At 49.7% G+C, this 22,695-nt stretch overlaps 1 protein-coding gene across 1 annotated transcript in view; it reads left to right on the top strand.

The window, feature by feature from the left end:
- Positions 1 to 19,668, top strand: part of TEP1 (telomerase associated protein 1) — a 38,284-nt gene extending 18,616 nt beyond the window's left edge. Inside the window, 41 exon segments of the mRNA XM_014564787.2 lie at positions 534 to 692; positions 1,307 to 1,483; positions 1,671 to 1,791; positions 2,353 to 2,430; positions 2,432 to 2,478; positions 2,756 to 2,869; positions 2,959 to 3,076; positions 3,233 to 3,427; positions 3,538 to 3,713; positions 3,797 to 3,953; positions 4,067 to 4,246; positions 4,697 to 4,789; positions 5,066 to 5,198; positions 5,335 to 5,485; positions 5,737 to 5,870; positions 6,075 to 6,091; positions 6,093 to 6,164; positions 6,440 to 6,554; positions 6,991 to 7,231; positions 7,429 to 7,552; positions 8,389 to 8,513; positions 8,628 to 8,727; positions 8,938 to 9,093; positions 9,238 to 9,354; positions 9,356 to 9,451; positions 9,696 to 9,849; positions 9,955 to 10,161; positions 10,786 to 10,946; positions 11,197 to 11,310; positions 12,268 to 12,375; positions 12,754 to 12,886; positions 12,970 to 13,046; positions 13,150 to 13,282; positions 13,420 to 13,556; positions 13,710 to 13,834; positions 14,876 to 15,019; positions 15,170 to 15,266; positions 16,153 to 16,258; positions 16,359 to 16,543; positions 16,671 to 16,775; positions 16,998 to 19,668. Of these exon segments, the coding sequence (XP_014420273.2) occupies positions 534 to 692; positions 1,307 to 1,483; positions 1,671 to 1,791; positions 2,353 to 2,430; positions 2,432 to 2,478; positions 2,756 to 2,869; positions 2,959 to 3,076; positions 3,233 to 3,427; positions 3,538 to 3,713; positions 3,797 to 3,953; positions 4,067 to 4,246; positions 4,697 to 4,789; positions 5,066 to 5,198; positions 5,335 to 5,485; positions 5,737 to 5,870; positions 6,075 to 6,091; positions 6,093 to 6,164; positions 6,440 to 6,554; positions 6,991 to 7,231; positions 7,429 to 7,552; positions 8,389 to 8,513; positions 8,628 to 8,727; positions 8,938 to 9,093; positions 9,238 to 9,354; positions 9,356 to 9,451; positions 9,696 to 9,849; positions 9,955 to 10,161; positions 10,786 to 10,946; positions 11,197 to 11,310; positions 12,268 to 12,375; positions 12,754 to 12,886; positions 12,970 to 13,046; positions 13,150 to 13,282; positions 13,420 to 13,556; positions 13,710 to 13,834; positions 14,876 to 15,019; positions 15,170 to 15,266; positions 16,153 to 16,258; positions 16,359 to 16,543; positions 16,671 to 16,775; positions 16,998 to 17,120 (5,305 nt within the window). The 3' untranslated portion in view covers positions 17,121 to 19,668.
- The last annotated feature ends 3,027 nt before the right edge of the window (positions 19,669 to 22,695 follow it).

The following is a 22,695-nucleotide window of genomic DNA, read 5'->3' as shown; positions in this document are numbered from 1 at the left end:
TTCCATTTCAGGGGAAATCCTATGTTCACTTTATTTACTTATGCCAAATCTAACAAACTCTTAACTTTCTCTTTCTCTCTACCACTAGGCTTCACATTTACTTGTTTTCTCCCCTGCCTTTTCCTTTGGATGCCACACATTGTCCCCCACTCCTGTTAGGAAGCCTCATGCACTTCCCTCCTTCTCCAGGGAGCTTTCACGGCTGGTACAGGGCTGATCAAGCCCAGACTGGCATGACCTTAATTTTTACCCCTTCTTTCAGCCCAGTTGCCCCTGGCCCAACAGAAAGCCTATAATAGCCACGCACACAGCAGAAGGGGCTGTAACTGGGTTTCTTCTCTGTCCCTTCATTCCTGTGATTCTGCTGTCTCGCTGATATCCAGTCTACACTTACTGTATATTGTCAACTTGTTAAGCAGCCCCACTTCACTGGGTGGCCTAATTTAGCCATATCTTTGTCCTCGGCCCTCTTGGAAGATCTTCCTGAGTCTCCGCTATTTCGCTCTCACTTATTTTGTCGCTCTTTATGTCAGGTTCATCGCAGAGCGTGGGGCCTCCCGCCTTCTAGAACATGTAGGCCAAATGGACAAAATATTCAAGATTCCGCCTCCCCCAGGAAAGACAGGGGTCCAGTCTCTCCGGCCACTGGAAGAGAATACTCCAAGCCCCCTGGCTCCTATCTCCCAGCTTGGGTCAGTCTGTGTTTTGGCCTTTGTGAGTTGGGAGGGGCTTCTGTAGGAACCTGGAGAAATGGGTGCCTGCGGTTCTAGCTGTTGAGATGCTGCTGCTTGTATTCACTGAGGTCTGTGTCCTCTTCCCCAGGCAGGGGTTTCTTGAACACAGGAAATTGTCTGATGGTGAGCACACACCCCCTTTCTCTACTAGGGAAAGGGGGTTAGAATGTGAGGCGGGCAGCAGGCACTGGCGACATACAGCCAGGGCTCAGGCAGAGGGCTTCAGGGCGCAGGCTCTGGCTCTCCCATCCTGGCTCTGCCAAATAGTCGCTTGAAACGTGGGCTAGTTGCTTGATGTCTTTAGCTGTAGTTTCTTGATCAGTAAAATGGAGATGATGATTGTGCTCACCTCATAGTGCTGTCGTGAGCATTTCACCGGCAGATAGTAGGTGCATAATAATTGTTGCTGACACAGGATGGGTGCATGAGACATGGCAAGTGGGGTTTAATTTCCAGGGCCCTGCATTTGAGGTGCTAAGCAGGGTATTCTGGGCCCATGCTCAGTGCAGAAGAGCGGACACAGCCCCATCTGTGGAGCTGGGCTGTGGGGCTGACCCCTAGTTTGCCCGCAGATGGCGCAGCATCCGGCTTTTCATTTCCTCCACCTTCCGGGACATGCATGGGGAGCGGGACCTGCTGCTGAGGTCCCTGCTGCCCGCACTGCAGGCCCGAGTGGCCCCCTACTGCATCAGCCTTCACGCCATCGACCTGCGCTGGGGTGTCACTGAGGAGGAGACCCGTCGGAACAGGTGTGGAGGTCACAGGGAAGAGGGGCTGGGTCGCGGTTGAGGGGCTTGAGAGATGGAACTGGTGTGGGCAGGGTTGGGGCTGCGAGGATGGCTGAGGGCTGCGGGCAGGGGGTTGCTCCTTGGATGCTGTCAGCTGTGAGCCAGGACTCCATCTCCCTGACGCGGTGTCCCCCTAACCATCCTGCAGACAACTGGAAGTGTGCCTCGGGGAGGTGGAGAACTCGCAGCTGTTTGTGGGGATCCTGGGCTCCCGCTATGGCTATGTTCCCCCCAGCTACAGCCTCCCTGACCATCCTCACTTCCGCTGGGTAAGTCAGACAAAACTGGAACAGGATCTGGGGAGGAAACAAAGGTTGGGGTGGGGGTGAGAGAAGCCAACGTGTGTTCAGAACCCTGGGACTATGCACAGGCAGACCCTTGGGACTTGAAACAGGCAGATGGTTCTGTGAGTGACCAAGTCCTAGATGAGGGAATTCCTTTGAGAGATACCTGTGGCTTGGCTCTGGGATGTGAGAAGTAAGCGGTAGGTCTGTTTAGGTTTTGCTATCAGACAGCCGGGTTCTGATCTCCCTTCTGCCATTGTGAAAAACAGTTTAGAGTAATCTAGCCTCAATTCTTCATATATTGAGAAGAAACAATAACATCTGTATTGTAAGGTTATTGTGAGAATTAGAAATCTATTTAAAAAAATGCTCAACCTGTAATAGGCATTCACTGAACGTTGAGCTATTAGCTGCATTCTGTTGGCTTGTGTCTGGAGGGAGAGAGGCGCGTTACTGAGATGAAGGGGCCCTGGCGTCTTGGCAGGTCTCACGGAGGGGCTAGTGTGACCAGCACTAGCCCGCCTGCTCTCTGCCCTCTCCTTGCAGGCCCAGCAGTACCCTTCAGGTCGCTCTGTGACAGAGATGGAGGTAATGCAGTTCCTGAATCGGGGCCTCCGCCTGCAGGCCCTCTGCCCAACCTCTCATCTACTTCCGGGATTCCAGCTTCCTCAGGTACCTTCTGTTGCCTCCGGGCCTCAGCCTCCGCAGAAGGCCAGACTGGCTTAGTGGACATGTCTTCCCTGCCCGACAGTCAGAGTATCAGAGGGGGGCTTGGAAGAGAGAAACAGGGACCAGAGAGCTTGCCTTGCAGCACCAAAGCAGCCTTGTAACTGAAGTCGGGAGATCTCCAATTGAGTTTCAGGGAATTACAGCCAGGTCTGGTGGTTGGAGGTAGAGAGAGGCTGGGGTCTGAGTCCAGCTCCACTCTTGGGGTATCTTTGGTGGTCAGCTCTGTACCGGATGCCTGGAAATCTGACTTTACTTCTGAGTCTGAAGAGGCTGCACTTCGGATCTCAGAACTGAAGAGCTACCTGAGCAGACAGAAAGGGATCACTTGTCGCAGGTGAGCTGGGAGAGGGGGAGCGCACCTGCAGGGAGAGATGGGAGGGGGACCAGGCCTGCTCTGACTGCTTGTGCTTGCTTTGCCCACAGATACCCCTGTGAGTGGGGTGGGGTGGCAGCTGGCCGGCCCTATGTTGTAGGGCTGGAGGAGTTTGGGCAGCTGGTTCTGCAGGATGTATGGAGTATGATCCAGAAGCTTTACCTCCAGGTCAGCAGGAGTGCTGGTGGCCAGGGGAGTGGACTAGGGGAGGGAGGTCCGGATAGTCCTGGGCGAGAAGTAACTTGGTGGGAGCTCTGTGAATTTTAGGCCTGGGGTCCTGAGGAGCATGGAAACATAGATGTTCACTTTCCCATGTGCCCTCAGCCTGGGGCCCAGCCAGAGCAGCCAGCATCCATCCCAGATGATGACGTGGTCCAGGCCACCTTCCAGCAGCTGCAGACCCCACCGAGTCCTGCCCGGCCGCGCCTTCTTCGGGACACAGTTCAGCAGCTGATGCAGCACCAAGGGGGCCTGAGCCTGGTGACTGGACAGTTGGGACAGGGCAAGACTGCCTTCCTGGTACAGTCTCAGAGGCCTGGGAGGGAGGGACGGCTGTGTGAGCTGAGGAAGGACCCAGGGAGCTTGTGCGTGTGATATGTGACTATGTTTTCTGTCCTCTTCCCATGCAGGCGTCCCTTGTGTCGGCCCTACAGGCTCCTGATGGGGCCACAGTGGCCACCTTAGTCTTCTTCCACTTTTCAGGGGCCCGCCCTGACCAGGCTCTTGCCCTCATCCTGCTCAGACGCCTCTGTGCCTATCTGCATAGCCGGCTGCAAGAGCCAAGTGCTCTCCCCAACACCTACCGGTGTGTTTCCCCCCATTAGTCCAGCCTTGTGGGTACCACGTGGCACCACCCCTGCTGACCCTGGTCCTTCCCTCCATACACAGGGGCCTGGTGTGGGAGCTGCAGAAGAGGCTGCTGCCCAAGGCTGCTCAGTCCCTGAAAACTGGCCAGCCTCTGGTGCTGATCATCGATGGGGCTGACAGGTTGGTGGACCAGCACGGGCAGCTGATCTCAGACTGGATCCCAAAGACCCTTCCCCGGGTGAGTGTGAGAAGGAGGTGGGGGTGGGATGCAGTAGGGAGGGAGGGGCCTCTCCAACGGTGTTCTCCTCCTTTTCCTTCTTCATCTCTTACCCTGTTGCCCAAATACCCCAGTGGGTGCACCTGGTGCTGAGCGTGTCTAGTGATTCAGGCCTGGGGGAGGCCCTAGAGCAGAGCCAAGGTGCCCGCGTGGTGGCCCTGGGGCCCCTGGAGCCATCTGCCCGGGCCTGCCTGGTGCGAGAGGAGCTGGCTCTGTACGGGAAGCGGCTGGAGGAGTCACCTTTTAACAACCAGGTTGGACATAGGCCAGGGCTGGTCGGTGTGCGGGGTGTGTCTGGGAGCTGGGAGGACCCTGGGACCAACTCCTCCACTTTCTCAGGAACTCTGTGCCAGGGGGAGTTGTTAATAAGATAACTGTGATTCTCTATATAATTATATCACCCAATCCTTTCCCCCAGTGAATGGCCTCTCCAGGGCCTGTCTGGGCGAGGTGAGGAGGAAGCTGTGGTTGCCGAGTGGGGTTGGCCGAACCCCAGGGTTTCCCTGAGAGCAGGGCGGGCTGGGCAGAGCCATGTAGGGAAGGGATGGCCATGTCCTGAGGCAGTGCCATGGATCTCTGCCCTGGTGGGGGCTCTCGGAGGAGACACTGCCCACAGTGGGATTAGTGCCGGGGTGGAGGGCAGGGCGGACGGCTGGCTGTGTGCAGGCTCTGGTGCTCGCCCTGAGTCCTCTGAGTCTCGTCAGATGCGGCTGCTGCTGGTGAAGCGGGGCTCAGCCCTGCCGCTCTACCTGCGCTTGGTCACCGATCACCTGAGGCTCTTCACGCTCTATGAGCAGGTCAGTTGAGGATGTAAGCCTCACTCCTCAGCCAAATCCTAATCCCGCTTCCCATTCTCCATTCAGCCTCTTTCGTCCCCGTCCCTCACTTTCTCCCACTCTCATCCTTTGCCACCTTGTGATCACCCTTCCCCATCCTCACCACCCCTCACACTGAGTTTTTCTTTCCTTTTCCTCCCTTCCCACCACTTCTCCTGCTGCCCCTCCCTGACCCACAACCAAAGCTGTGTTTCCCCATCCGCTCACTGACCACAGCCCCTCCTCCTCCTCTCCCAGGTGTCCGAGAGACTCCGGACCCTGCCTGCCACCGTCCCCCTGCTGTTGCAACACATCCTGGGCACCCTGGAGCAAGAGCATGGCCCCGATGTCCTTCCTCAAGCTCTGGCCACTCTTGAGGTCACACGCAGTGGTCAGTGCTTGGAATGGGCTTGGGTTGGATGACCTTGGTTGTATTTGGGTCTCAGCAAGCAGTGCAAGGAGGGACTAGGTGTCATGGGGATGGGTGCGCTGTGTGGTTTAGGGCCTCAGAGAACTTGGGTTTTCAGGTCTGACTGTGGACCAATTGCATGGAGTGTTGAGTGCGTGGCGGATGCTGCCCAGGGTGCCCAAGACCTGGGAAGAAGCAGTGGCTGCTGGTAACATTGGGGACCCTTACCCTATGGGCCCGTTTGCCTACCTCGTCCAGAGTCTGCGCAGGTACGGGTGCCCCCAGCTGAGCTTCCACTGACTTCTTGTGTCTCCCTGTCTTTGAGCCAGGGCCCCATGTGAGCCTCTCTCCTTCCCCTTCCCTCGGGATAGCCCCGACACCTGTCTCCTAGACCCTGAATGGCTGTCACTCAGGTTGCCACTGTTTGAGGTGGGAATGGGAACCCACAGCTGTGCCAGGATGCTCACTGACAGGACTCTTCCCTCTTCTTTGCTGCCTTCTCCCCCCAACACGGGGTCAGGTTGCTAGGGGAGGGCCCCCTGGAGCGCCCTGGCGCCCGGCTTTGCCTCCATGATGGGCCCCTGAGAACAGCGGCTAAGTGTCGCTATGGGAAGAGGCGGGAGCTGGAGAAGATGGCGCACATCCTCATCGCAGGTGACTGCAGCCTTGTTAACCCCGGGCGCTGAGCGCAGGGCCTGGGCCTGGAGGCCAGGGTCACCCACTTGGGGCTCCCCATCGACTGGCCCCTCGCCACCCCAGCGGGTGGGTGGCTCTCTCTGTAGCCTGAGGGATGTGATCTTTGAAGATGCTTCAGGGCCCAGCCCGTTTCAAGTCTGTTCCTGTGACCCACACCTGCAGCTCAGCTCTGGAAGACAGTGTGACCCTGATGCCTCAGGTGCCTTCCGAACTTGCCCTCCTGAAGCTCTGGGAGACCTGCCTTATCACCTGGTTAGTCCCCAGATCCTATAGGCAACTTCTCCCAAGGAATGGCTTTTGGCTGTTCTGCCGTCTCCTCCTTGACCACCACCACCATTTCCACCACTGTTAACCCTCCACCCAAGCTCCCTCTACCTTTTTCCTTTCGGTTTTCCTGCCTTCCCCCTTCAGGTCCTTTGTCCCAGCTCCTACGACTACATCTTGGCAGCACAGGCAGGGTGCAAGACTGGACTGTCCCCCTCACCAGCCTCATTACATCCCTAATGAATCCAATCTGACTTTCCCAGCTCCAGAGTGGGAACCGGGGCCTTCTTGCAAAGTTCCTCACCAGTCTCCATGTGGTAGCTGCACACTTGGAACTGGGCCTGATCCCTCGGCTCCTGGAGGCGCATGCCCTCTATGGTGAGATGAGTTACTGAGTGGCATCTTCTCTGAGCTCTGGGTTCCTGGGAGCGTGGGAGGCCTGCTCAGAGTGAGATATAGCAGAAAGCACAGTTGAATTTCTATTCCAAACTGAGAATGCCAAGATGTTAAGCAAGTGATTCTTAGGAGACCTTTTGCTTGGGTCTCTTAAACCAGCGGTTCACGCGTTTTATTTAGTGGGTATAAAATTACTTGGGAAACTTGTTTAAATTGCTAATCCCACGGTCCCCAGATTCTGGTTCCCTAGGTCTGGAGGGAGGCCCAAAGCTTTGTACTTTTAAAGGATGTTCCTGATGTGGGACCAGAGGGCCAGACCTTGAGACTTACCATTTTAGACCCATCATATGGTTGACTTGGTGCTGGGGTTAATGGGGGTCCCACTTGCTCCCAGTGACATAGTACCTCTCTTCTATAGCTTCCTCAGTCCCCGAAGAGGAGCAGAAGCTTCCTGAGGCTGATGTTGCTGTATTTCACACCTTCCTGAGGCAGCAGGCTCCAGTCCTCAGCCAGCACCCACTGCTCCTGCACCAGCAGGCCGCCAACCAGCCTCTGGACTCGCCACTTTGCTGCCAGGCCCGCCAGCTCTCCCAGCGATGGCACCTCCAGCACACGCTACATTGGCTTAACAAACCCCAGACCCTGGGGCGCCAGCAAAGGTAAAGCCCTTGACCCCAGATGCTGGCAAGCCTACCAAAGAGCACGCTGCAGCCCTCTCTCAAACTGGAGAAAAAAAGAACAGACTGGAATCACCGAGAAGAGGGGGACTCAGGCTCAGAAATGCAGAAACGAGTTCCTGTCTGCTTCCTTCCCCTTCATTCCTCCTTTCCTCCCTTTCTTGCTGTTTTTCCCCTAGCTCCAGCCTGTCCCTGGCACTTTCCTCAGCCCCCACGGCTGTGGCCTTCTCCCCCAACGGGCAAAGAGCAGCTGTGGGCACTGCCAATGGGACGGTTTACCTGTTGGACCTGAGAACCTGGCAGGTAGGGCCCTAGACAAGCCCAGCCCACCCATTAGCACCTGCTGGATTCACAGCTTTACTTCCTTCACATCAGATCTCAAGGGCTTGGTCAAAAAATCCCTCCCACTGCAAATATTTGCTGTCTCCCTTCCACTCAAGGCACTGTACTAAGCAGAGCAAGGAACACAGAGCTTAGGACATTGTCTCTGCCCACCAAGCCTCAGTTTTGTTGAAAGTTAAGGCATACAGGGTGAAAAAGGAACCAAAACACAGCCATGTGACATAGATGAGAGCTGAGTGAGCACTTACTGGAGGACGTAGGTTGGAGATGGGCAGGCATTCCGGGCTGAGTGAGGAGCCTGAGCAAAGACATTGGGGAAGGTTTCCTGTAAACTGCTGGGGATGATCACAGCAGAGGGGGCTTAAGGGAGGGTGGTAGAGGTTAGGCTGGGGAGGTGGGCCCACTGTCACAGCCGTTCTCTCCTCGTCCACCTGTATCACCCCCCCCCCCCATATATATGCATGTGTATAGTGTCATTCCTTCCACAGACCCATCAAAATCTGTGACTTAGGGATACATATGGGGTTTGAAGTTGGGGAGAAGATGTGACCTCACTTGTATCATGAGGTCCCACTTGAACCTGAGCTGGGCCTAGGTCTGAAGGGGGCCCAAAGCTTTGCACTTGTAACAGGTGGGCCCAGAGGGCCACTTTCTGAGATGCAGGCAGGGAATGTGACGAGACAAGGGCCTAGCAGCCCTTCTTGCCATTGCCTCCTTCCTGGTTGGGGCACGGAGTGACTGGACACGGGGTGGTCAGGGGAGCACCCTGAGTGTGCTTTTCCTGCTCGCTGTCACAGGAGGAGAGGTCTGTGGTGAGTGGCTGTGATGGGGTCTCCTCTTGTTCGTTCCTCTCGGATGATACCCTCTTTCTTACTGCCTTTGATGGGATCCTGGAGCTCTGGGACCTGCAGCATGGTTGCCGGTAAGTGCCACTCCCCACTTCTCTCCCCACCCTGCCCTGTGTCTCCTTGTTGGAAGCCCAGGGGAGGGCAGAGGGGAGGGAGCCTGTGGCTCTGACGCTGTCTCCCTGGGGTAGGGTGCTCCAGACCAAGGCTCACCAGTACCAGGTCACTGGCTGCTGCCTGAGCCCAGACCGCCGGCTGCTGGCCACCGTGTGCCTGGGGGGATGCCTGAAGGTAACAGCCGGGGGCCGGGGGCCATGCTGGTGGAAGTGGCCCCACACGGAGTCAGCCCTGTGACGTTGCTCTCTCAGTGGGGCAGAGGCTCTGACTGCTTACCTGCTGAGGGCAGGGGACTGGACCAGGTGGCCCCTGAAGCTCTGGGATGGAGACACTCAGGCATCTGTATTCAGACTCTGATTCCTCCTCCCTTTCTCGCTCCTCCAGCTGTGGGACACAGTCCATGGGCAGCTGGCCTCCCAGCACACCTGTCCCAAGCCCCTGAACTGCATTGCTTTCCACCCAGAGGGGCAGATTGTAGCCATTGGAAGCTGGGCTGGCAGCTTCAGCTTCTTTCAGGTGGATGGGCTCAAAGTCACCAAGGTGAGAGGTGCCAGTAGCCCTGGAGGAGGGAGCACAGGAGGGTGGGAGTAGAAGGTGGGGAGTGACAGACACCTGCATCCTGTGTCACTCTGGGTTTGGGTGGAGAGCAGGCCCTGACATTCCACTTTCTACCTCCCCACGCAGGAACTGGGAGCCCCGGGAGTCTCTGTCCGTACCTTGGCCTTCCATGTGCCTGGGCGGGTTGTGGCTGTGGGCCGGCTAGACGGGATGGTGGAGCTGTGGGCCTGGCAAGAAGGGGCACAGGCTGGCTGCCTTCCCTGCCCACCACGGCTTTGTGGCTGCTGCCCTTTTCCTGCGTGCGGGCTGCCAGTTACTGACGGCCGGAGAGGATGGCAAGGTCAGGTGACCGAGGGCTGGTGGTGGGCAATGAGGAGGGGGTGGCAAAGGTGTGGGGATATTTGGGTGAGGACGGGGCCTTTGTTGGGGAGACTGGGGGAGCTTGGCTGGTGCGAGCTACAGGGAGAAGGGTGTGGGTGTGTGCACAACAGCTCTTGGGAGATGAGAGACAAGTCTATGGAAGGAGGACTTTAACGGGGGAGGGGTAGGGCAGGCTGTCTTTAAGCCCCTTTCTTTGCCCTCAGGTTCAGGTGTGGTCCGGGTCTCTGGGTCGGCCCCGTGGGTGCCTAGGTTCTCCCGCTCTCTCTCCTGCCCTCTCCGTGGCTCTCAGCCCAGACGGTGATCGTGTGGCCGTTGGGTACCGAGCAGATGGCATTCGAGTCTACGGAATTCCTTCAGGTACCAGAGGGAGAAGGGCTGGAGTGTTTGAGCTTTGGAAAAAGCCTCCATGCCCACCCCAGTCCTCTTCCCAAGCATCTTACACTCTTGTCTCTCATTCTCTAGATTCCCAGGGGGCTCAAGCACTAGACGTGGCAGTGTCTGCACTGGCCTGGCTCAGCCCTAAGGTGTTGGTGAGTGGTGCAGAAGATGGGACCCTGCAAGGCTGGATGCTCAAGGGACACTCCCTTCAGGCCCTCTGGCTTTTGTCCAGACACCGGAAGCCCGTCCTGGGACTGGCCATCTCCCAGGAACTCTTGGCTGCTGCCTCAGGTACGGCTGGCCAGCAGGCAGGGTTGTGAGTCACTGTTTATTTTAAATAAGCTAACATCTGTCTTCCATTTATATGTATGTGTGTACATGAAAATACGCACCTATATAACTTTATTTTACAATTTTAAAGTGCTTTTAAAAGCATTTATCTTGCAGTCACTTGAAACTGTTTCTTCTTATTCTTTAACCCTGATTCTGGGACCTCTTTGTAATCCTTGTGACCCTTTGAGTTTCTGCCCAGTGGGAGATTTTGCTGTGTCGAAGGATGGGTTTCCCTTAGGAGGAGAGAGAGAGAGATGTTGAGGTGAAAATGTAGACTGGCCTTCGTCTTCCCTAGATAGGAGGCACTTTAGAAGAGGAAGGGAGTGGGGTGCAGTGGGGAGTTAGAAAGAGACAGCTACAGAGCCAGAGCTGGGAGTGCCTGGCATTCCTGTCCTGCGTCCTCACAGGATGACTGACCCTTGTCCAGGGCGTCCCACAGCCTGTGACTCACAGCGTCCCTCCCTTGGAGCTGTGCCCTCAGACATCATCCTCAGCCTCCATGATCGCCTTTGTCTTTGACCTCCCAGGCTGGTCTCACTTCCTCTTTCAGGACATCTTCCTCTCCCCCTTTTTCCAATGCAGAGGATTTCGCTGTGCGGCTGTGGCCCCGGCAGTTGCTGACACTGCCACAAAAGGCAGAAGACTTTCCCTGTGGCACTGAGCTCCGGGGACACGAGGGCCCCGTGAGCTGCTGTAGCTTCAGCACTGATGGATGCAGCCTGGCTACTGGGGGCAGGGATCGGGTGAGCCGCGAAAGGATGCAGCCCCTGTGCCCCGTCCCCCTGCTCCCCCGAATGCTCTGGTCCAGTATTCCAGAGCAGCTCGTTTCCTGCTGCTTCCTCCGACTTTTGCTTTCTCAGACCTCCTGTGCTGGATCTGTCCACCCTCCTTCCTTGATACTCCCTCTTTTCTTGAAACGTCTCACCTAAAATGGCCCTGGTGTTCTACCTCCATCCTGCGGTCCTGACGGCTCCCTCTCTTGGGACCCACCAGAGTCTGCTCTGCTGGGATGTGAGGACACCCAAAGCCCCTGTTCTGATTTGCTCCTTCTCTGCCTGTCACCGAGACTGGGTCACTGGCTGTGCCTGGACCAAAGACAACCTCCTGGTGAGTGAAGGGGCAGGGGGTGGCACAAAGCTCAGCAGGGTTCCTGGGGAAGATAACACTCCCCACCCCATCCTATTCCTAACCCTCATTTATAATGTAGTATTATATGGTATTAATATAATTTTCCAGCACCCAATATAATAGCTAATGTTTTTTTTTACCACTTAGTATATGCCAGACACTGGGCTAAGCTCTTAACATGTATTGCCTCATTTAGTCTTTACAACACCCTGTAAAGAGCTGTTATCTCTATTTCATAGACATGGATGTTGAGCTCAGATAGATTAAAGACCATTTCCAAGGTCATGTAAGGGAAGAAGCTGAGCCTGTAGACTTTCTCATAAGAAAGCCTATGCTCTCAACAAGAACACAGAACTGTCTCTGCAAGAGCTTAGGATGCCCTGTCCCTGCAGGTAAAGGGAACTGCTGTGATTTCTTTGCTCGTAAAGCAAAAATGAATCTCAAATTATGCCCTCAGGGATGGGGAAGCCTAGTTTCCGATGCAGGGTCTCTGTTGTTCTCAAAAAGAAATAAGAGTATCAGTTTTGAATAGACTAGTCATAGTCTGCCCTGCCCCAACTTCTCGGCAGCCAGATCTTTCCATGGTGTTGCAGACTTCTCATCTTTGTTTCTTGACTGACACTACGTTAGTAACAAGGACAATAGCTGCTCTTTATTCAATGCTCACTGTGTACCAGGCTGTGTGCTAAGTGCTTTACATAGATGCGTCAGCCCCCATCAGAAGGTACACTGTCATTATCCTGGTCGAATAGAAGAGAAACCTGAGGTCCAGAGAGATGAACTTGCCCTAGGTCACAAAGTAATGAATGGTGGCACTAGGATTTGAACCCAGCACGGCCCTTGCTCTTAATCACAAGTCTTACTGCCCTCCACCCTGTATACAGAAGTGCTAGAGGGATGCTGGTAATTCGACTCCTCTACCCTCTGATTCTGAAGGTCTCCTGCTCCAGTGATGGCTCTGTGGGGCTATGGGACCCAGAGTCCAGACAGCAGCTTGGTCAGTTCCTGGGTCATCAGAGTGCCGTGAGCGCCGTGGTGGCCGTGGTGAGAAGGCAATGGGGAGCTCACCGGGGGTCTCTGGGAAGGCTAAGGGGGGTTGGGAGACTCGATGCACTGGGTATCTAGTCCCCAAAGTGAAAGAAGTATAAACAGTGCGATGCTTGCATCTGGATTAGAGCAGATTTAGGGTATTGAGACTGAGAGTTGGTGGGAGGGGAGGGAGAGCGTAAAAACACAGCATGTCAGTACCACGACCCTGTGGCAGGGTTGCGGTCCTAACTCCCAGCCCGACTATCCCAGGGTTGTCCTCATTCTTTGACATCTTCTAAGCCCTGAATGCTCAGCCCACACCTCTGTGGGGGGAGTCATGATTCCCATGTCCAGCTCAGTGTGACTCTTCTCTGATCCTGTGCTCTGGGGCAGGAGGGGCATGTGGTATCTGTCGGCCGGGATGGGACCTTGAAAGTGTGGGACCATCAGGGTGTGGAGATGACCAGCATCCCTGCTCACTCTGGACCCATCAGCCACTGTGCGGCTGCCCTGGAGCCCCGGACAGGTAATGACGTGTCAGCCGCCTTCCCTTCCCCACTGCGTCTTCCCGTCACCCCTTCTTCTGACTCAGTCTCTGCGTCTCGTCAGTCGGCCAGCCGGAGTCGGAGCTTCTGGTGGTGACTGTTGGATTGGATGGGGTCACACGGTTGTGGCATCCACTCTTGGTGAGTTCCCCAAGAGGACGGGGTAGGGGGAAGTGGAGAGGATGTAATTGGGACCGTCTGACCTGTCAGCTCCCCCCGTCCCACCTCCATCCTTCCCTCCTAGGTGTTTCAGACACACACTCTCCTGGGACACAGTGGCCCAGTCAGTGTGGCTGCTGTTTCCGAGACCTCAGGCCTCCTGCTGACCGCCTCAGAGGAGGGCTCCATACGGTTCTGGCAGGTCCCCGAAGAAGCAGGCAAGTGAGGCGGAGAGAGAGGCAGGGTGTGAGAGGAGGGTGTGTTAGCAGGACCAAGATGACCAGGTGTTGCCTGATATCCTCCTGTATCCCAGCGGTGGTCCAGCTCATGATCAGTCACTTCCTTTCTTCTCCAGATGACACATATATACCCAGGAGTCCTGCAGCCGTCACTTCTGTGGCCTGGGCCCCAGATGGTTCCGTAGCAGTGTCTGGGAATCAGGCCGGGGAACTAACCTTGTGGCAGGAAGCTAAGGCTGTGGCCACCGCACAGGTAGGTTGGGTCAACCCCAGTCCTTTGTTGATGTGAATTCTGCCCGGGCTGTGTGTCTGATGATCTGTGTGGGGTTAGAGGCTGCATAGATGGAGGGGAAAGAAGGTTCATCCTAAGTCCTCAGAAATACTGAAATAGACTTGTATTCACTAGGCTCCAGGCCCCATCAGTGCTCTGCTCTGGTCCTCAGCACACACCTTGATTGTTGTCAGTGCTTATAACCAAGTCAGCGAGTGGCGAGTGGTACTCCGGATGGATTCAACTCCCAGACATTTCAGGTGAAATGAGGCGGCTGGGTTAATGGATATAATTACACCTGCAATTTTGCTCAGATTACCCTTCTCTACTTCTGAACTAGGTCAACAGGATGTTAGTTAGTAAGCAGGATAAAGTCCCCTGCAAAATTGTTTTCTGCTCCTGGTCCTGTCAATTTATTTAATAATTATCAAGTGCCTACTTTTATGATAAGCTCTGGGCCAGGCAGTATGAACCAGATTGGAATTAATTTTTAATTGAGGAAGCTCACAGTAGAGAAATGTGCATATAAGTAAACTGCCAACAATATGCAGAGTGATTACTGCTGTAATAAAGATATAAATATAAAATTCCTGGGGCTGCAGAATTTAAGAAACTTACTATTTATGAAAGAGTTGCTATTTGAGGTTGTGCTTAAAGGATGAGTAGGAGTTTTTTGGACCAGTAAGGGCAGAGAAGGCAGCATGAACAAAAGGCATGGAGGCATGAGAGTGCATGGTATATTCTGAGTCTAGCCAAGCCTTTGGGTTCTTGGTGGGAGTTGGGGGTGGGAGGTGGGGAATTAGATTGAAAAGATAAAACTGGGGCCAGGCTGTAGAGGGCACAGGGTTAAGAATTTCGAGCAGAATAATTGTCTGAATTTTAGAAAGAGAACTCCAGTGGCCAAATTAGGGTGGATAGTAGTAGAGGGATCCTAAAGGTACAACTGTTGCTATAGCCTGGAGAGGACACAATGTGGGTTCTGACCTGGGCTGTGGGGGTGAGAAGAGGGGTAGAGATTCAGGCATGTGCTGCAAATAGAATCCACAGTGCTCATCGATCAGTAGGAGGTCAGGAGGGAAGGAAGGGACAAGAATGTGAGAGATTCCTACTTTGCGCAAGTGAGGTGATGGTATGATAAATGCTAATGTAAGAAAAGCAGGCAAAGGAACAGAATTTGCAGCGAAAGTGATGCATTTTGTTTTATACTTTACTCCTGAGGAATTCATGGGGAATTGAGGTGCCTGAGAGAGGCGAGCTAAAGTAGGATCTGTCTCTGTCCATGTACCTTTTTTGAGCTACAGTCTTTACCTGAACCAAGTTCTGCAGGAGGACCTAGGGTTCCTGACAGGTGTCAGCCTGGCCCCTGATGGCCACTCCCTCATCTTGGCCAAAGCGGATTTGCAATTACTGCACATGAAGCTGGGGGATGCTCCCTCTGTAATCTGGTAAGATCCAAAATGCTGTTTCCTCTCGGGTTGGAGAAAGAGGAAAAGTGGGTTAGTGGTTAACCCGAGGTTGGTTCTAAATTAGAACAAACACTGGGGTCTTGCAGAGAAGGGTTCCTGGGTTCAGTCGCTTTCTTTCTTGTAAACCAGGAGTGGCTATTCAGACCATCCTATGATGCTGTCCATCCACCAGGACTATGGTGTGTTTGTCCTGCAGTCAATGCACCTTAGAGTTTTTTCTCTCTCAGTAAGTTCTGTTTGGGTGTGTGTTAAAACAAATATTTGTTCAGGATCACTATTTTAAAGCCATGGGGCCATGATGGAGGATAAGAGGAAGGAAGGGAAAGGCTCCCAATCTTCTCTTCCTTCAGCTGGAGCAGCTCTGGTTCAGAGCATGCTATAATGGGTTTCCTTGTAAGATGTCATTGATACAGAAAAGGATTCTAGTGTTTAAAAGAATCATGGGAGTGGGGAGGGTGTAGCTCAGTGGTGGAGTGCATGCCTAGCATGCACAAGGTCCTGGGTTCAATCCCCAGTACCTCTGTTTAAGAAAATATATAATAAATAAACCTAAATTACCTCCCCCACCATAAAAAAGTTAAATTAATTAATTAATTAACAAAAAAGAATCATGGGAAACCATAAACATAATTTTCTTAATTGCATTTTTTTCATGTCTCTCTTGTCTTGCCACTGTATTAGCAGTATTTGGAACAGTACAGACATATCTCATAGGCATTATGATGGATGAAAGAAGCCAGACATAAAAGAGTATATATTACATGATTTCACTTAAATGAAGTTCAAGAACAAGCAAAACTAATTTCTGATGACAGAAGTCAGAATATTGTTAGCTCTAGGGGTGGTGGTACGCTGATGTTAACTGGGAAAGGTTATGAAGGCAGCTCTCCAGGGTGATGGAGATGACCTGCATCTTGATCTGGTTAGTGATTGCATGGATGTATACATGTGTCAAATTTTATCAAGATGTCCATTTAAGGTTTGTGTACTTTCCTGTAGCTAGTTTACCGCTTAAAAAACTCCTGACCAGCCCAGAGCAGAAAAGAGTTGCTTTGTCTGGGCAGCAGTAATTGCTATGAATAGGCGAAACAAAATGATCTATCCTTTCACAGAGGCGAAAGGAATCAGGAGAGTTTGAAGAGTGCATGGAATTTAATCTGAATTTAGAGAATCCTAGTAAGACCCTCATATCGGTAACTCAGGCCAGACCTGAATCTGGTGAGTGTGGATGGGAGGGCCTGAGGAATCTGGAGATTGCCTGGGGGAGGAGGGTGGATACTTCGAAGCCTGAAACCTAACTCTGCCCTTGAAATGGCAGAGTCCTCATTTTTGTGTGCCAGCTCTGATGGGATGCTGTGGAACCTAGCCAGATGCACTGCTGAAGGAGAATGGACCACAGATAATATCTGGCAGAAAAAAGTAGAAACTCCAGAGACAGATCCATCTATACCTACTGACATCTGGCCAACAGTCCCAGCCCTAAATACGCGGCAGCGCAGAAAGGTGAGCTTGAGGGAAAGGGCACAATACTGGGGAGGAGGCTCTAGGTCCGGCCCAGCAGACTTCCGTGCTTCCTGGACTGAGGAGGCCCACTGAGAACTCACCATACCTCATCCTTTTCCTCTCTGAGATTCACACGGGCCCTGTCACAGCCCTCCACGTGCTGCCTGAGTTGCTGGTGACAGCTTCAAAGGACAGAGATGTTAAACTGTGGGAGAGACCCAGTATGCAGCTGGTAAGTGTGTGTGTGTGTAAGGAGGGCTGAAGGGATGTCATAGAGCAAACTTGGGATAAAAAAGGACAAAAGATCAAAATTCTGTTTTCTTCTATCCTTCTTGCAGTAGTGTGCAACTAACACCTGTTTCTAAACAAAAGTTGTTAGTGCAAAGAGAAAAACAAGTTAGTAAGTAGGCGCCAGGTTTGGAGCCCTCACCTCCCGTTTTTGTTCCCGTTGTAGCTGGGCCTGTTCCGATGCGAAGGTGCAGTGAGCTGCGTGGAGCCTTGGCTGGGTCCTAACTCTGCCCTGCAGCTCGTGGTGGGAGACACACAGGGCAACGTATACTTTCTGTCCTGGGAATGAAGACGTACTACTCAGGGCAAAGAGACCACTTGTGCTAGAGATGCAAAGCCAGAAGACGCCAGTGGCTACTTTCTTTCTCTGATTATATAAAATAAAATGTCAGAAAACCTCAAGTGCAGTCCTGCCTGTGTTCTCCTGTGGATTTGGACCAAGAAGGAAGACTATGGATGTTCTGATGTTTCTTTCTGATGTAATGTTAATCTTTCCTAGAACTGCAAGAAAGTGAACCAGATCTTTAATAGATATTCTTTGGATTCTGGTGTCATTTGCTGGCCCCAGGACCCTAAGATAACATTCCTACCAGGGGGAGGAATGAAAGTGATGTTGACCAGCACTTAGTTTGAATAGAGATTCGAAGACCTCTCACCTGTTCAAGAAAGAGGAAGAGAAGGAACGGTGGCTCAGCTGTGCCGCTGGTCAGGGCTGGAAAGAACCGGGTTAGAACTAGGACGATGCTAGGTTCCTCTCACAGAAACAGCCCCATCTGCCCGGAGCTACCTGCCTGGATGGGAGTGAGGAGCCAGGGCTCTGAAAGCACGGTGAGTCTTCTGGCTTTCCCAGCCTCTGACAGAGCAGCGGTGGCCGCTTGACTTGCAAGCATGAATCAGTATGATAATTTGCATTCTGGGAAGAGATCATAAAGGGGTATGCCTCTCAAATTGATGTTCACAAAGATTAAAATGGGTTGAAAGGTGAAACAGTGCCCACACGTGGACTAACCATGGACTGTGATCCTTTCAAAGTTCTGGAACCTTATTTTCCTATAGTTCTATTTTATGGGAGAGGAAGTTCCCTGAGGCCCTTTCTACAGGTTAAGGAAAGGCTAAGAGTCTTTTGTATCCAGGAGTTCAAGGACTTGTATATGATAAGCCAGAGCTATTACAGGATTTTTATCCTGGGTTAGTAGGGTTCTCTCAGAGAAATACCATTGCACTCTGGTCTAGAAATGAGTTTTCAGGATTCAGGGAGCTGAGAGGGTACTTAGTTTTGTTCTTACTTTGCCCTGATTCCGATTTTACATCGAGAAATCACCCAAAGGTCTTTACCTGATTTCTACCAATGCCTTGTGTTCTCTCTCAGCCAGAGGATAAAGACGTAGGAATGACATCAGCTGATAAGTCTTTATCATAGTTCGTGCGTCTATCTTTTCTCATGTGCCTCATGCAAGGGCTCTAAATATACCTTCTAGACTACCTCCTCCACGTGTACCTTGTGACTAGAAGTTCAAGTTAAGGTAATTTGAAACTTATGATTCATAATACTATCCAGAATTGCTTCAGAGAATCTTGGCATAGCGTCATCCCGAAAGTCCCTGGTTTCAAACTTTTGCCTTTTGTTCCCCTGAAAGCATGGGCTGAGGACAGGAGGAAGCCCTCGATGTCTGTCTTCTGTGCTCTAAAAATTCTACAAAAGCACCCAGCTGCAGCCTTGTTGGTCAGGTCCACTTGAAGGGTCAGTTCTGTCTTTCTTATCTTGGAGATACACAGCGAGGTCATAGGATAATTGCTGTGAGTGAAGATAGGAACAGATTCTAGGTAACAGTAAATATGTACCCAAGGGAGTTGAAGAGAAAATCACTTTGGGTTTTCCATGAAATGTTTTCTGAGTTCTTATCATTAAACAGAATCTCAGTGTCTCCCAGGGCCTGGACGAGTTCCACAATATAGCCACTGGACTGCAGGGTCAGCGGACATTAGAACAGTCTTTTCTTCTCTTACTCATCTATTTACAAAAGCACATTTTCATAAGCCAAATTTTTAATTTTTAACATCTGTTTTTACACATCTATCTGGCACAATCTGGTTTTTTAATCTAGAGCAGATCTGCTCACAGTTTGGTTTGTGGACTAGTGCCAGTCCAAACATTGTTAATGGTTTATTTTCCTAGTACTTCATTTTTATTATATTTTACAAAAGTATTGTTCAATGACAGGTCAGAAATTAAAACAAGGAAACAAACAACTGGTCCTTCATCTCAGAAGTTCTGAGAAGCACTACTCTAGAAAGACTGGGTTTAAAAAGTAGCTTGAAATCATGGACTTACATAACAGGACTGCCTCCCTTTCCCCATCTGTAAAACAAGCATTATAGTTCCTATTTTGTGGGGATATTGTGAGGATTAAATGAGTTAAAATGAGTAAAACCCTTAGAACAGTTGCAGACACTTCCATGGGGAATGTTCAGGAAGTGCTAGCTAGACTGTGCTTTTACTTACCCACTAGTGCAAGTGTCACCTGTTACTCTTTCTCAAAACTGTCTTGGGGGTGGAGGGTATAGCTCAAGTGGTAGAGCACATGCTTAGCATGCATGAGGTCCTGGGTTCAATCCCCACTGCCTCCTCTAAAAATAAACAAACCTAATTAACCCCCCCACTTTCCAAAATAGAATAATTAAATAATACAATAATAAAGGGATAAAAATAGAAAAAAGTAAAATGTTAAAAAAAGTCTTGGTTATTAGCATACATTTATTCAGTCAGATGAAATATGGACTCAGTTCTTCAGTTTAAGAAATACATATATGGGGAGCTGTTAGAATTAAAAAAAAAACCCACCTGTTGGTTCTAGATCTTCTACCTGGAAATAAAACACATCACTTCCACTCATCTTACACCTGTGAACAAAGCAAGTCACATGGCTCTACCTAATGTCAAAGGGGAGGGAAGTATCATCCTACTGTGTATCTGCAAGAAGAACCAGGAACCAGATGCACAGTTATACCCCCAAAGAACCTGTGTTGATGCTTTTGCAGTAGACTGCCTCTTAATCCTTTCTTAAAAAAAAAAAAAAACATTTTAGATCTACAGAGAATATTCCCATGTACCCTTCTCCACCCAGCTTCCTCTAATGATAACATCTTACAGAGCTGAGAACTTAACATTGGTACGGCATTATTAACTGCACACGTGATTCGGATACTCCCAGTTTTTCCACTAATACCTGTATTTTGTTTCAGGGCCCAATGCAAGAATACCACGCTGAATGTAGTCATCATGGCTCCTTAGCCTAATCTTGCAACTGTGATGCCTTCTCAGTCTTTCCATAATCTTGACATTTTTGAAGAGCACTGGTCAGGTGTTTTGTAGAATGTCCCTCAGTTTGGCTTTCTCTGCTGTTTCCTCATAAATAGACTGAAATTACGGATTTAAGGGAAGAATACAAGAGGTGATGTGCCCTTCTTGTTACATCACGTCAAAGGCAGTGAGGTCACCATGACTTACTACTAGTGATGTTAACATTGATCACCTTTAAGGTTAAGGTGATGTCTGCCGGGTTTTTCTTAACTGTACCTTTTCCGTATTGTTTGTTAGAAGCAAGTCACTAAGTCTAGTCCACATTCAAGGGGAAGGGGATTACACCTCCAAGAGGGAGAGGTATCAAAGAATTTGTGGCAATCACCACAATCATCAATACATTTCGAGGTTAAGTTTTTTTAGACTATGCAAATACAGTTTCATTGTTTTAGTATTCATCCATCAGTTCTGCCTGAGCAATTATTACTGTGATTTTCTAATGATGATTTTCTATTTCTTTCAACCCTTCTATATTAATTGAAATTCTTGTGAAAGGAATATTTATCCCTTCTTCTGCATTTATTTTTTGAATCAACGCATATCAGTATGGACTCATGAATGTCTATTTTACTCTTTGGGAGCCTGTTGCATTTTAAATACTCAAACGTCATAGTATGTATATTTCAATGCACCTTTTTTTGGCCACTATTTATATAGGAAAAATATATATCACAGAAATTCAGTAAAGCATTTTAAATGAAGATACAATTCATTTTCACCCTGTAGTTTTTAGTGGTCCAGTGGTTTTTAGTATATTCTAACACTGCAACCATCACCACTAATTCCAGAACGTCTTCATCATCCCCAAAGGAAAACATTGCACCCATTAGCAATCACACTCCACTCACCCTTTCCTCTAGCCACTGGCAATCGCTAATCTACTTTTTGTCTTTATAGATTTGCCTTTTCAAGACATTTCCTATAAATGGAATTATACAATATTTGTGGCTTCTTTCACTTAGCATGTTTTCAAGGTTCATCCATTTGTAGCATGTACCAATACTTTATTCCATTTTAAAATAATACATAATATAATAATAAATAATAATACTATATAACAATAAATAATACAATATTCCATTGTTTATCCATTCATCAGTTGATGGACATTCTGGTTGTCTCTACTTTTTCTTCCTACTTTTTGTAAATTATAAATAATGTTGCTGTCAACATTCATGTACAAGTTTTTGTGTAAACATTTCTTTTCAGTTCTCTTCGTTATATACCTAGGAGTGGAATTGGTAGGTCACATTGTACCTCTACGTTTAACTATTTGAGGAACTGCCAAACTGTTCTCCAAAGAATCTGCACCATTTTACGTTCTTACCAGTAACATGTGAGGCTTCTAATTTGTCCACATCTTCACCACCACTTATTCAATTTTTTTTGTAGCCCTGCTAGTATTTGTCAAGTGGTATCTCATTGTGTTTTTTTTCCCTTAATATTTAATGATGTTGAGCATCTTTTCATGTGCTTATTATTGGGCATTTATATTTTTTGAGAAATGTCTATTCTTTGGTTTTTAACTGGGTTATTTGTCTTTATTATTGAATTTTAAGAGTTCCTTGTTTATTTTGGATACTAGATCTTCATCAGATTATGACTTGCATGTATTTTCTCTCATTCTGTAAGTTGTCTTTTTTTTTTTAAGAAAGTAAAGTGAGGATTTATTAAGGGAAAGACAGCACACTCTCAAGGAGAGAGTGGGCAGGCTCAGGGGAGCAGCTGCCTCTTTTTACTTTCTTGATAGTGTCCTTTGATGAACAAAAGTTTTGAATTTTGATGAAGAGTAATTCATTATTTTCTTTGGTTGATTGTGCTGTTGGTGTCACATCTCAGAAACTATTGCTGGGCCAAAGGTCACAAAGATTTCCACCTCTGTTTTCTAAGAGTTTTATAGTTTTAGCTCTTACATTTAGGTCTTTGACACACTTTAATTTTTGCATTTATTGTGAGGTAGTCTTCCAAGTTGATTACTTTGCACATGGATATCCAAGTTGTCTTGGCATCATTTATTGAGAAAACTATCCTTTCCCCCTTTTAATAGTCCTGGCATCCTTGTTGAAATCAGTTGACCATAGATACATGTGTTTATTTCAGGACTCTCAATTTTATTGATCTGTATGTCATCTTTATGCCAGTACTACACTATCTTGATCATTACAGCTTTGAAGTTAAGTTTTGGAATGAGAAAGTGTGAGCACTCCAACTTTTTCTTTTTCAAGATTGTTTTGGCTATTCAAGATCGCTTTGCAATCCCATATGAATTTTAGGTTTGTCTTATCCACTTGTGCAAAACAGGCTGTTACACAGATTGTCTTTTCACTTACTTGAATCTTCTTAAATTTCTTTTAACAATGTATTATAGTTTTCAGTGTACAAGTTTTGTGACTTAGTTAAATCCACTAATTATTTTTTGATCCTATTATAAAGGGAATTGTTTTATAATTTTCTTTTCAGATTATTCATTGCTAGTGTATAGCGATACAATTGATTTTTGTAT

Source organism: Camelus ferus, chromosome 6, assembly GCF_009834535.1.
Source record: "Camelus ferus isolate YT-003-E chromosome 6, BCGSAC_Cfer_1.0, whole genome shotgun sequence".
Taxonomy (NCBI): Eukaryota; Metazoa; Chordata; class Mammalia; order Artiodactyla; family Camelidae; genus Camelus; species Camelus ferus.
The sequence above is the reverse complement of the archived record's forward strand: the minus strand, read 5'-3'. Positions and strand labels throughout refer to the sequence as shown.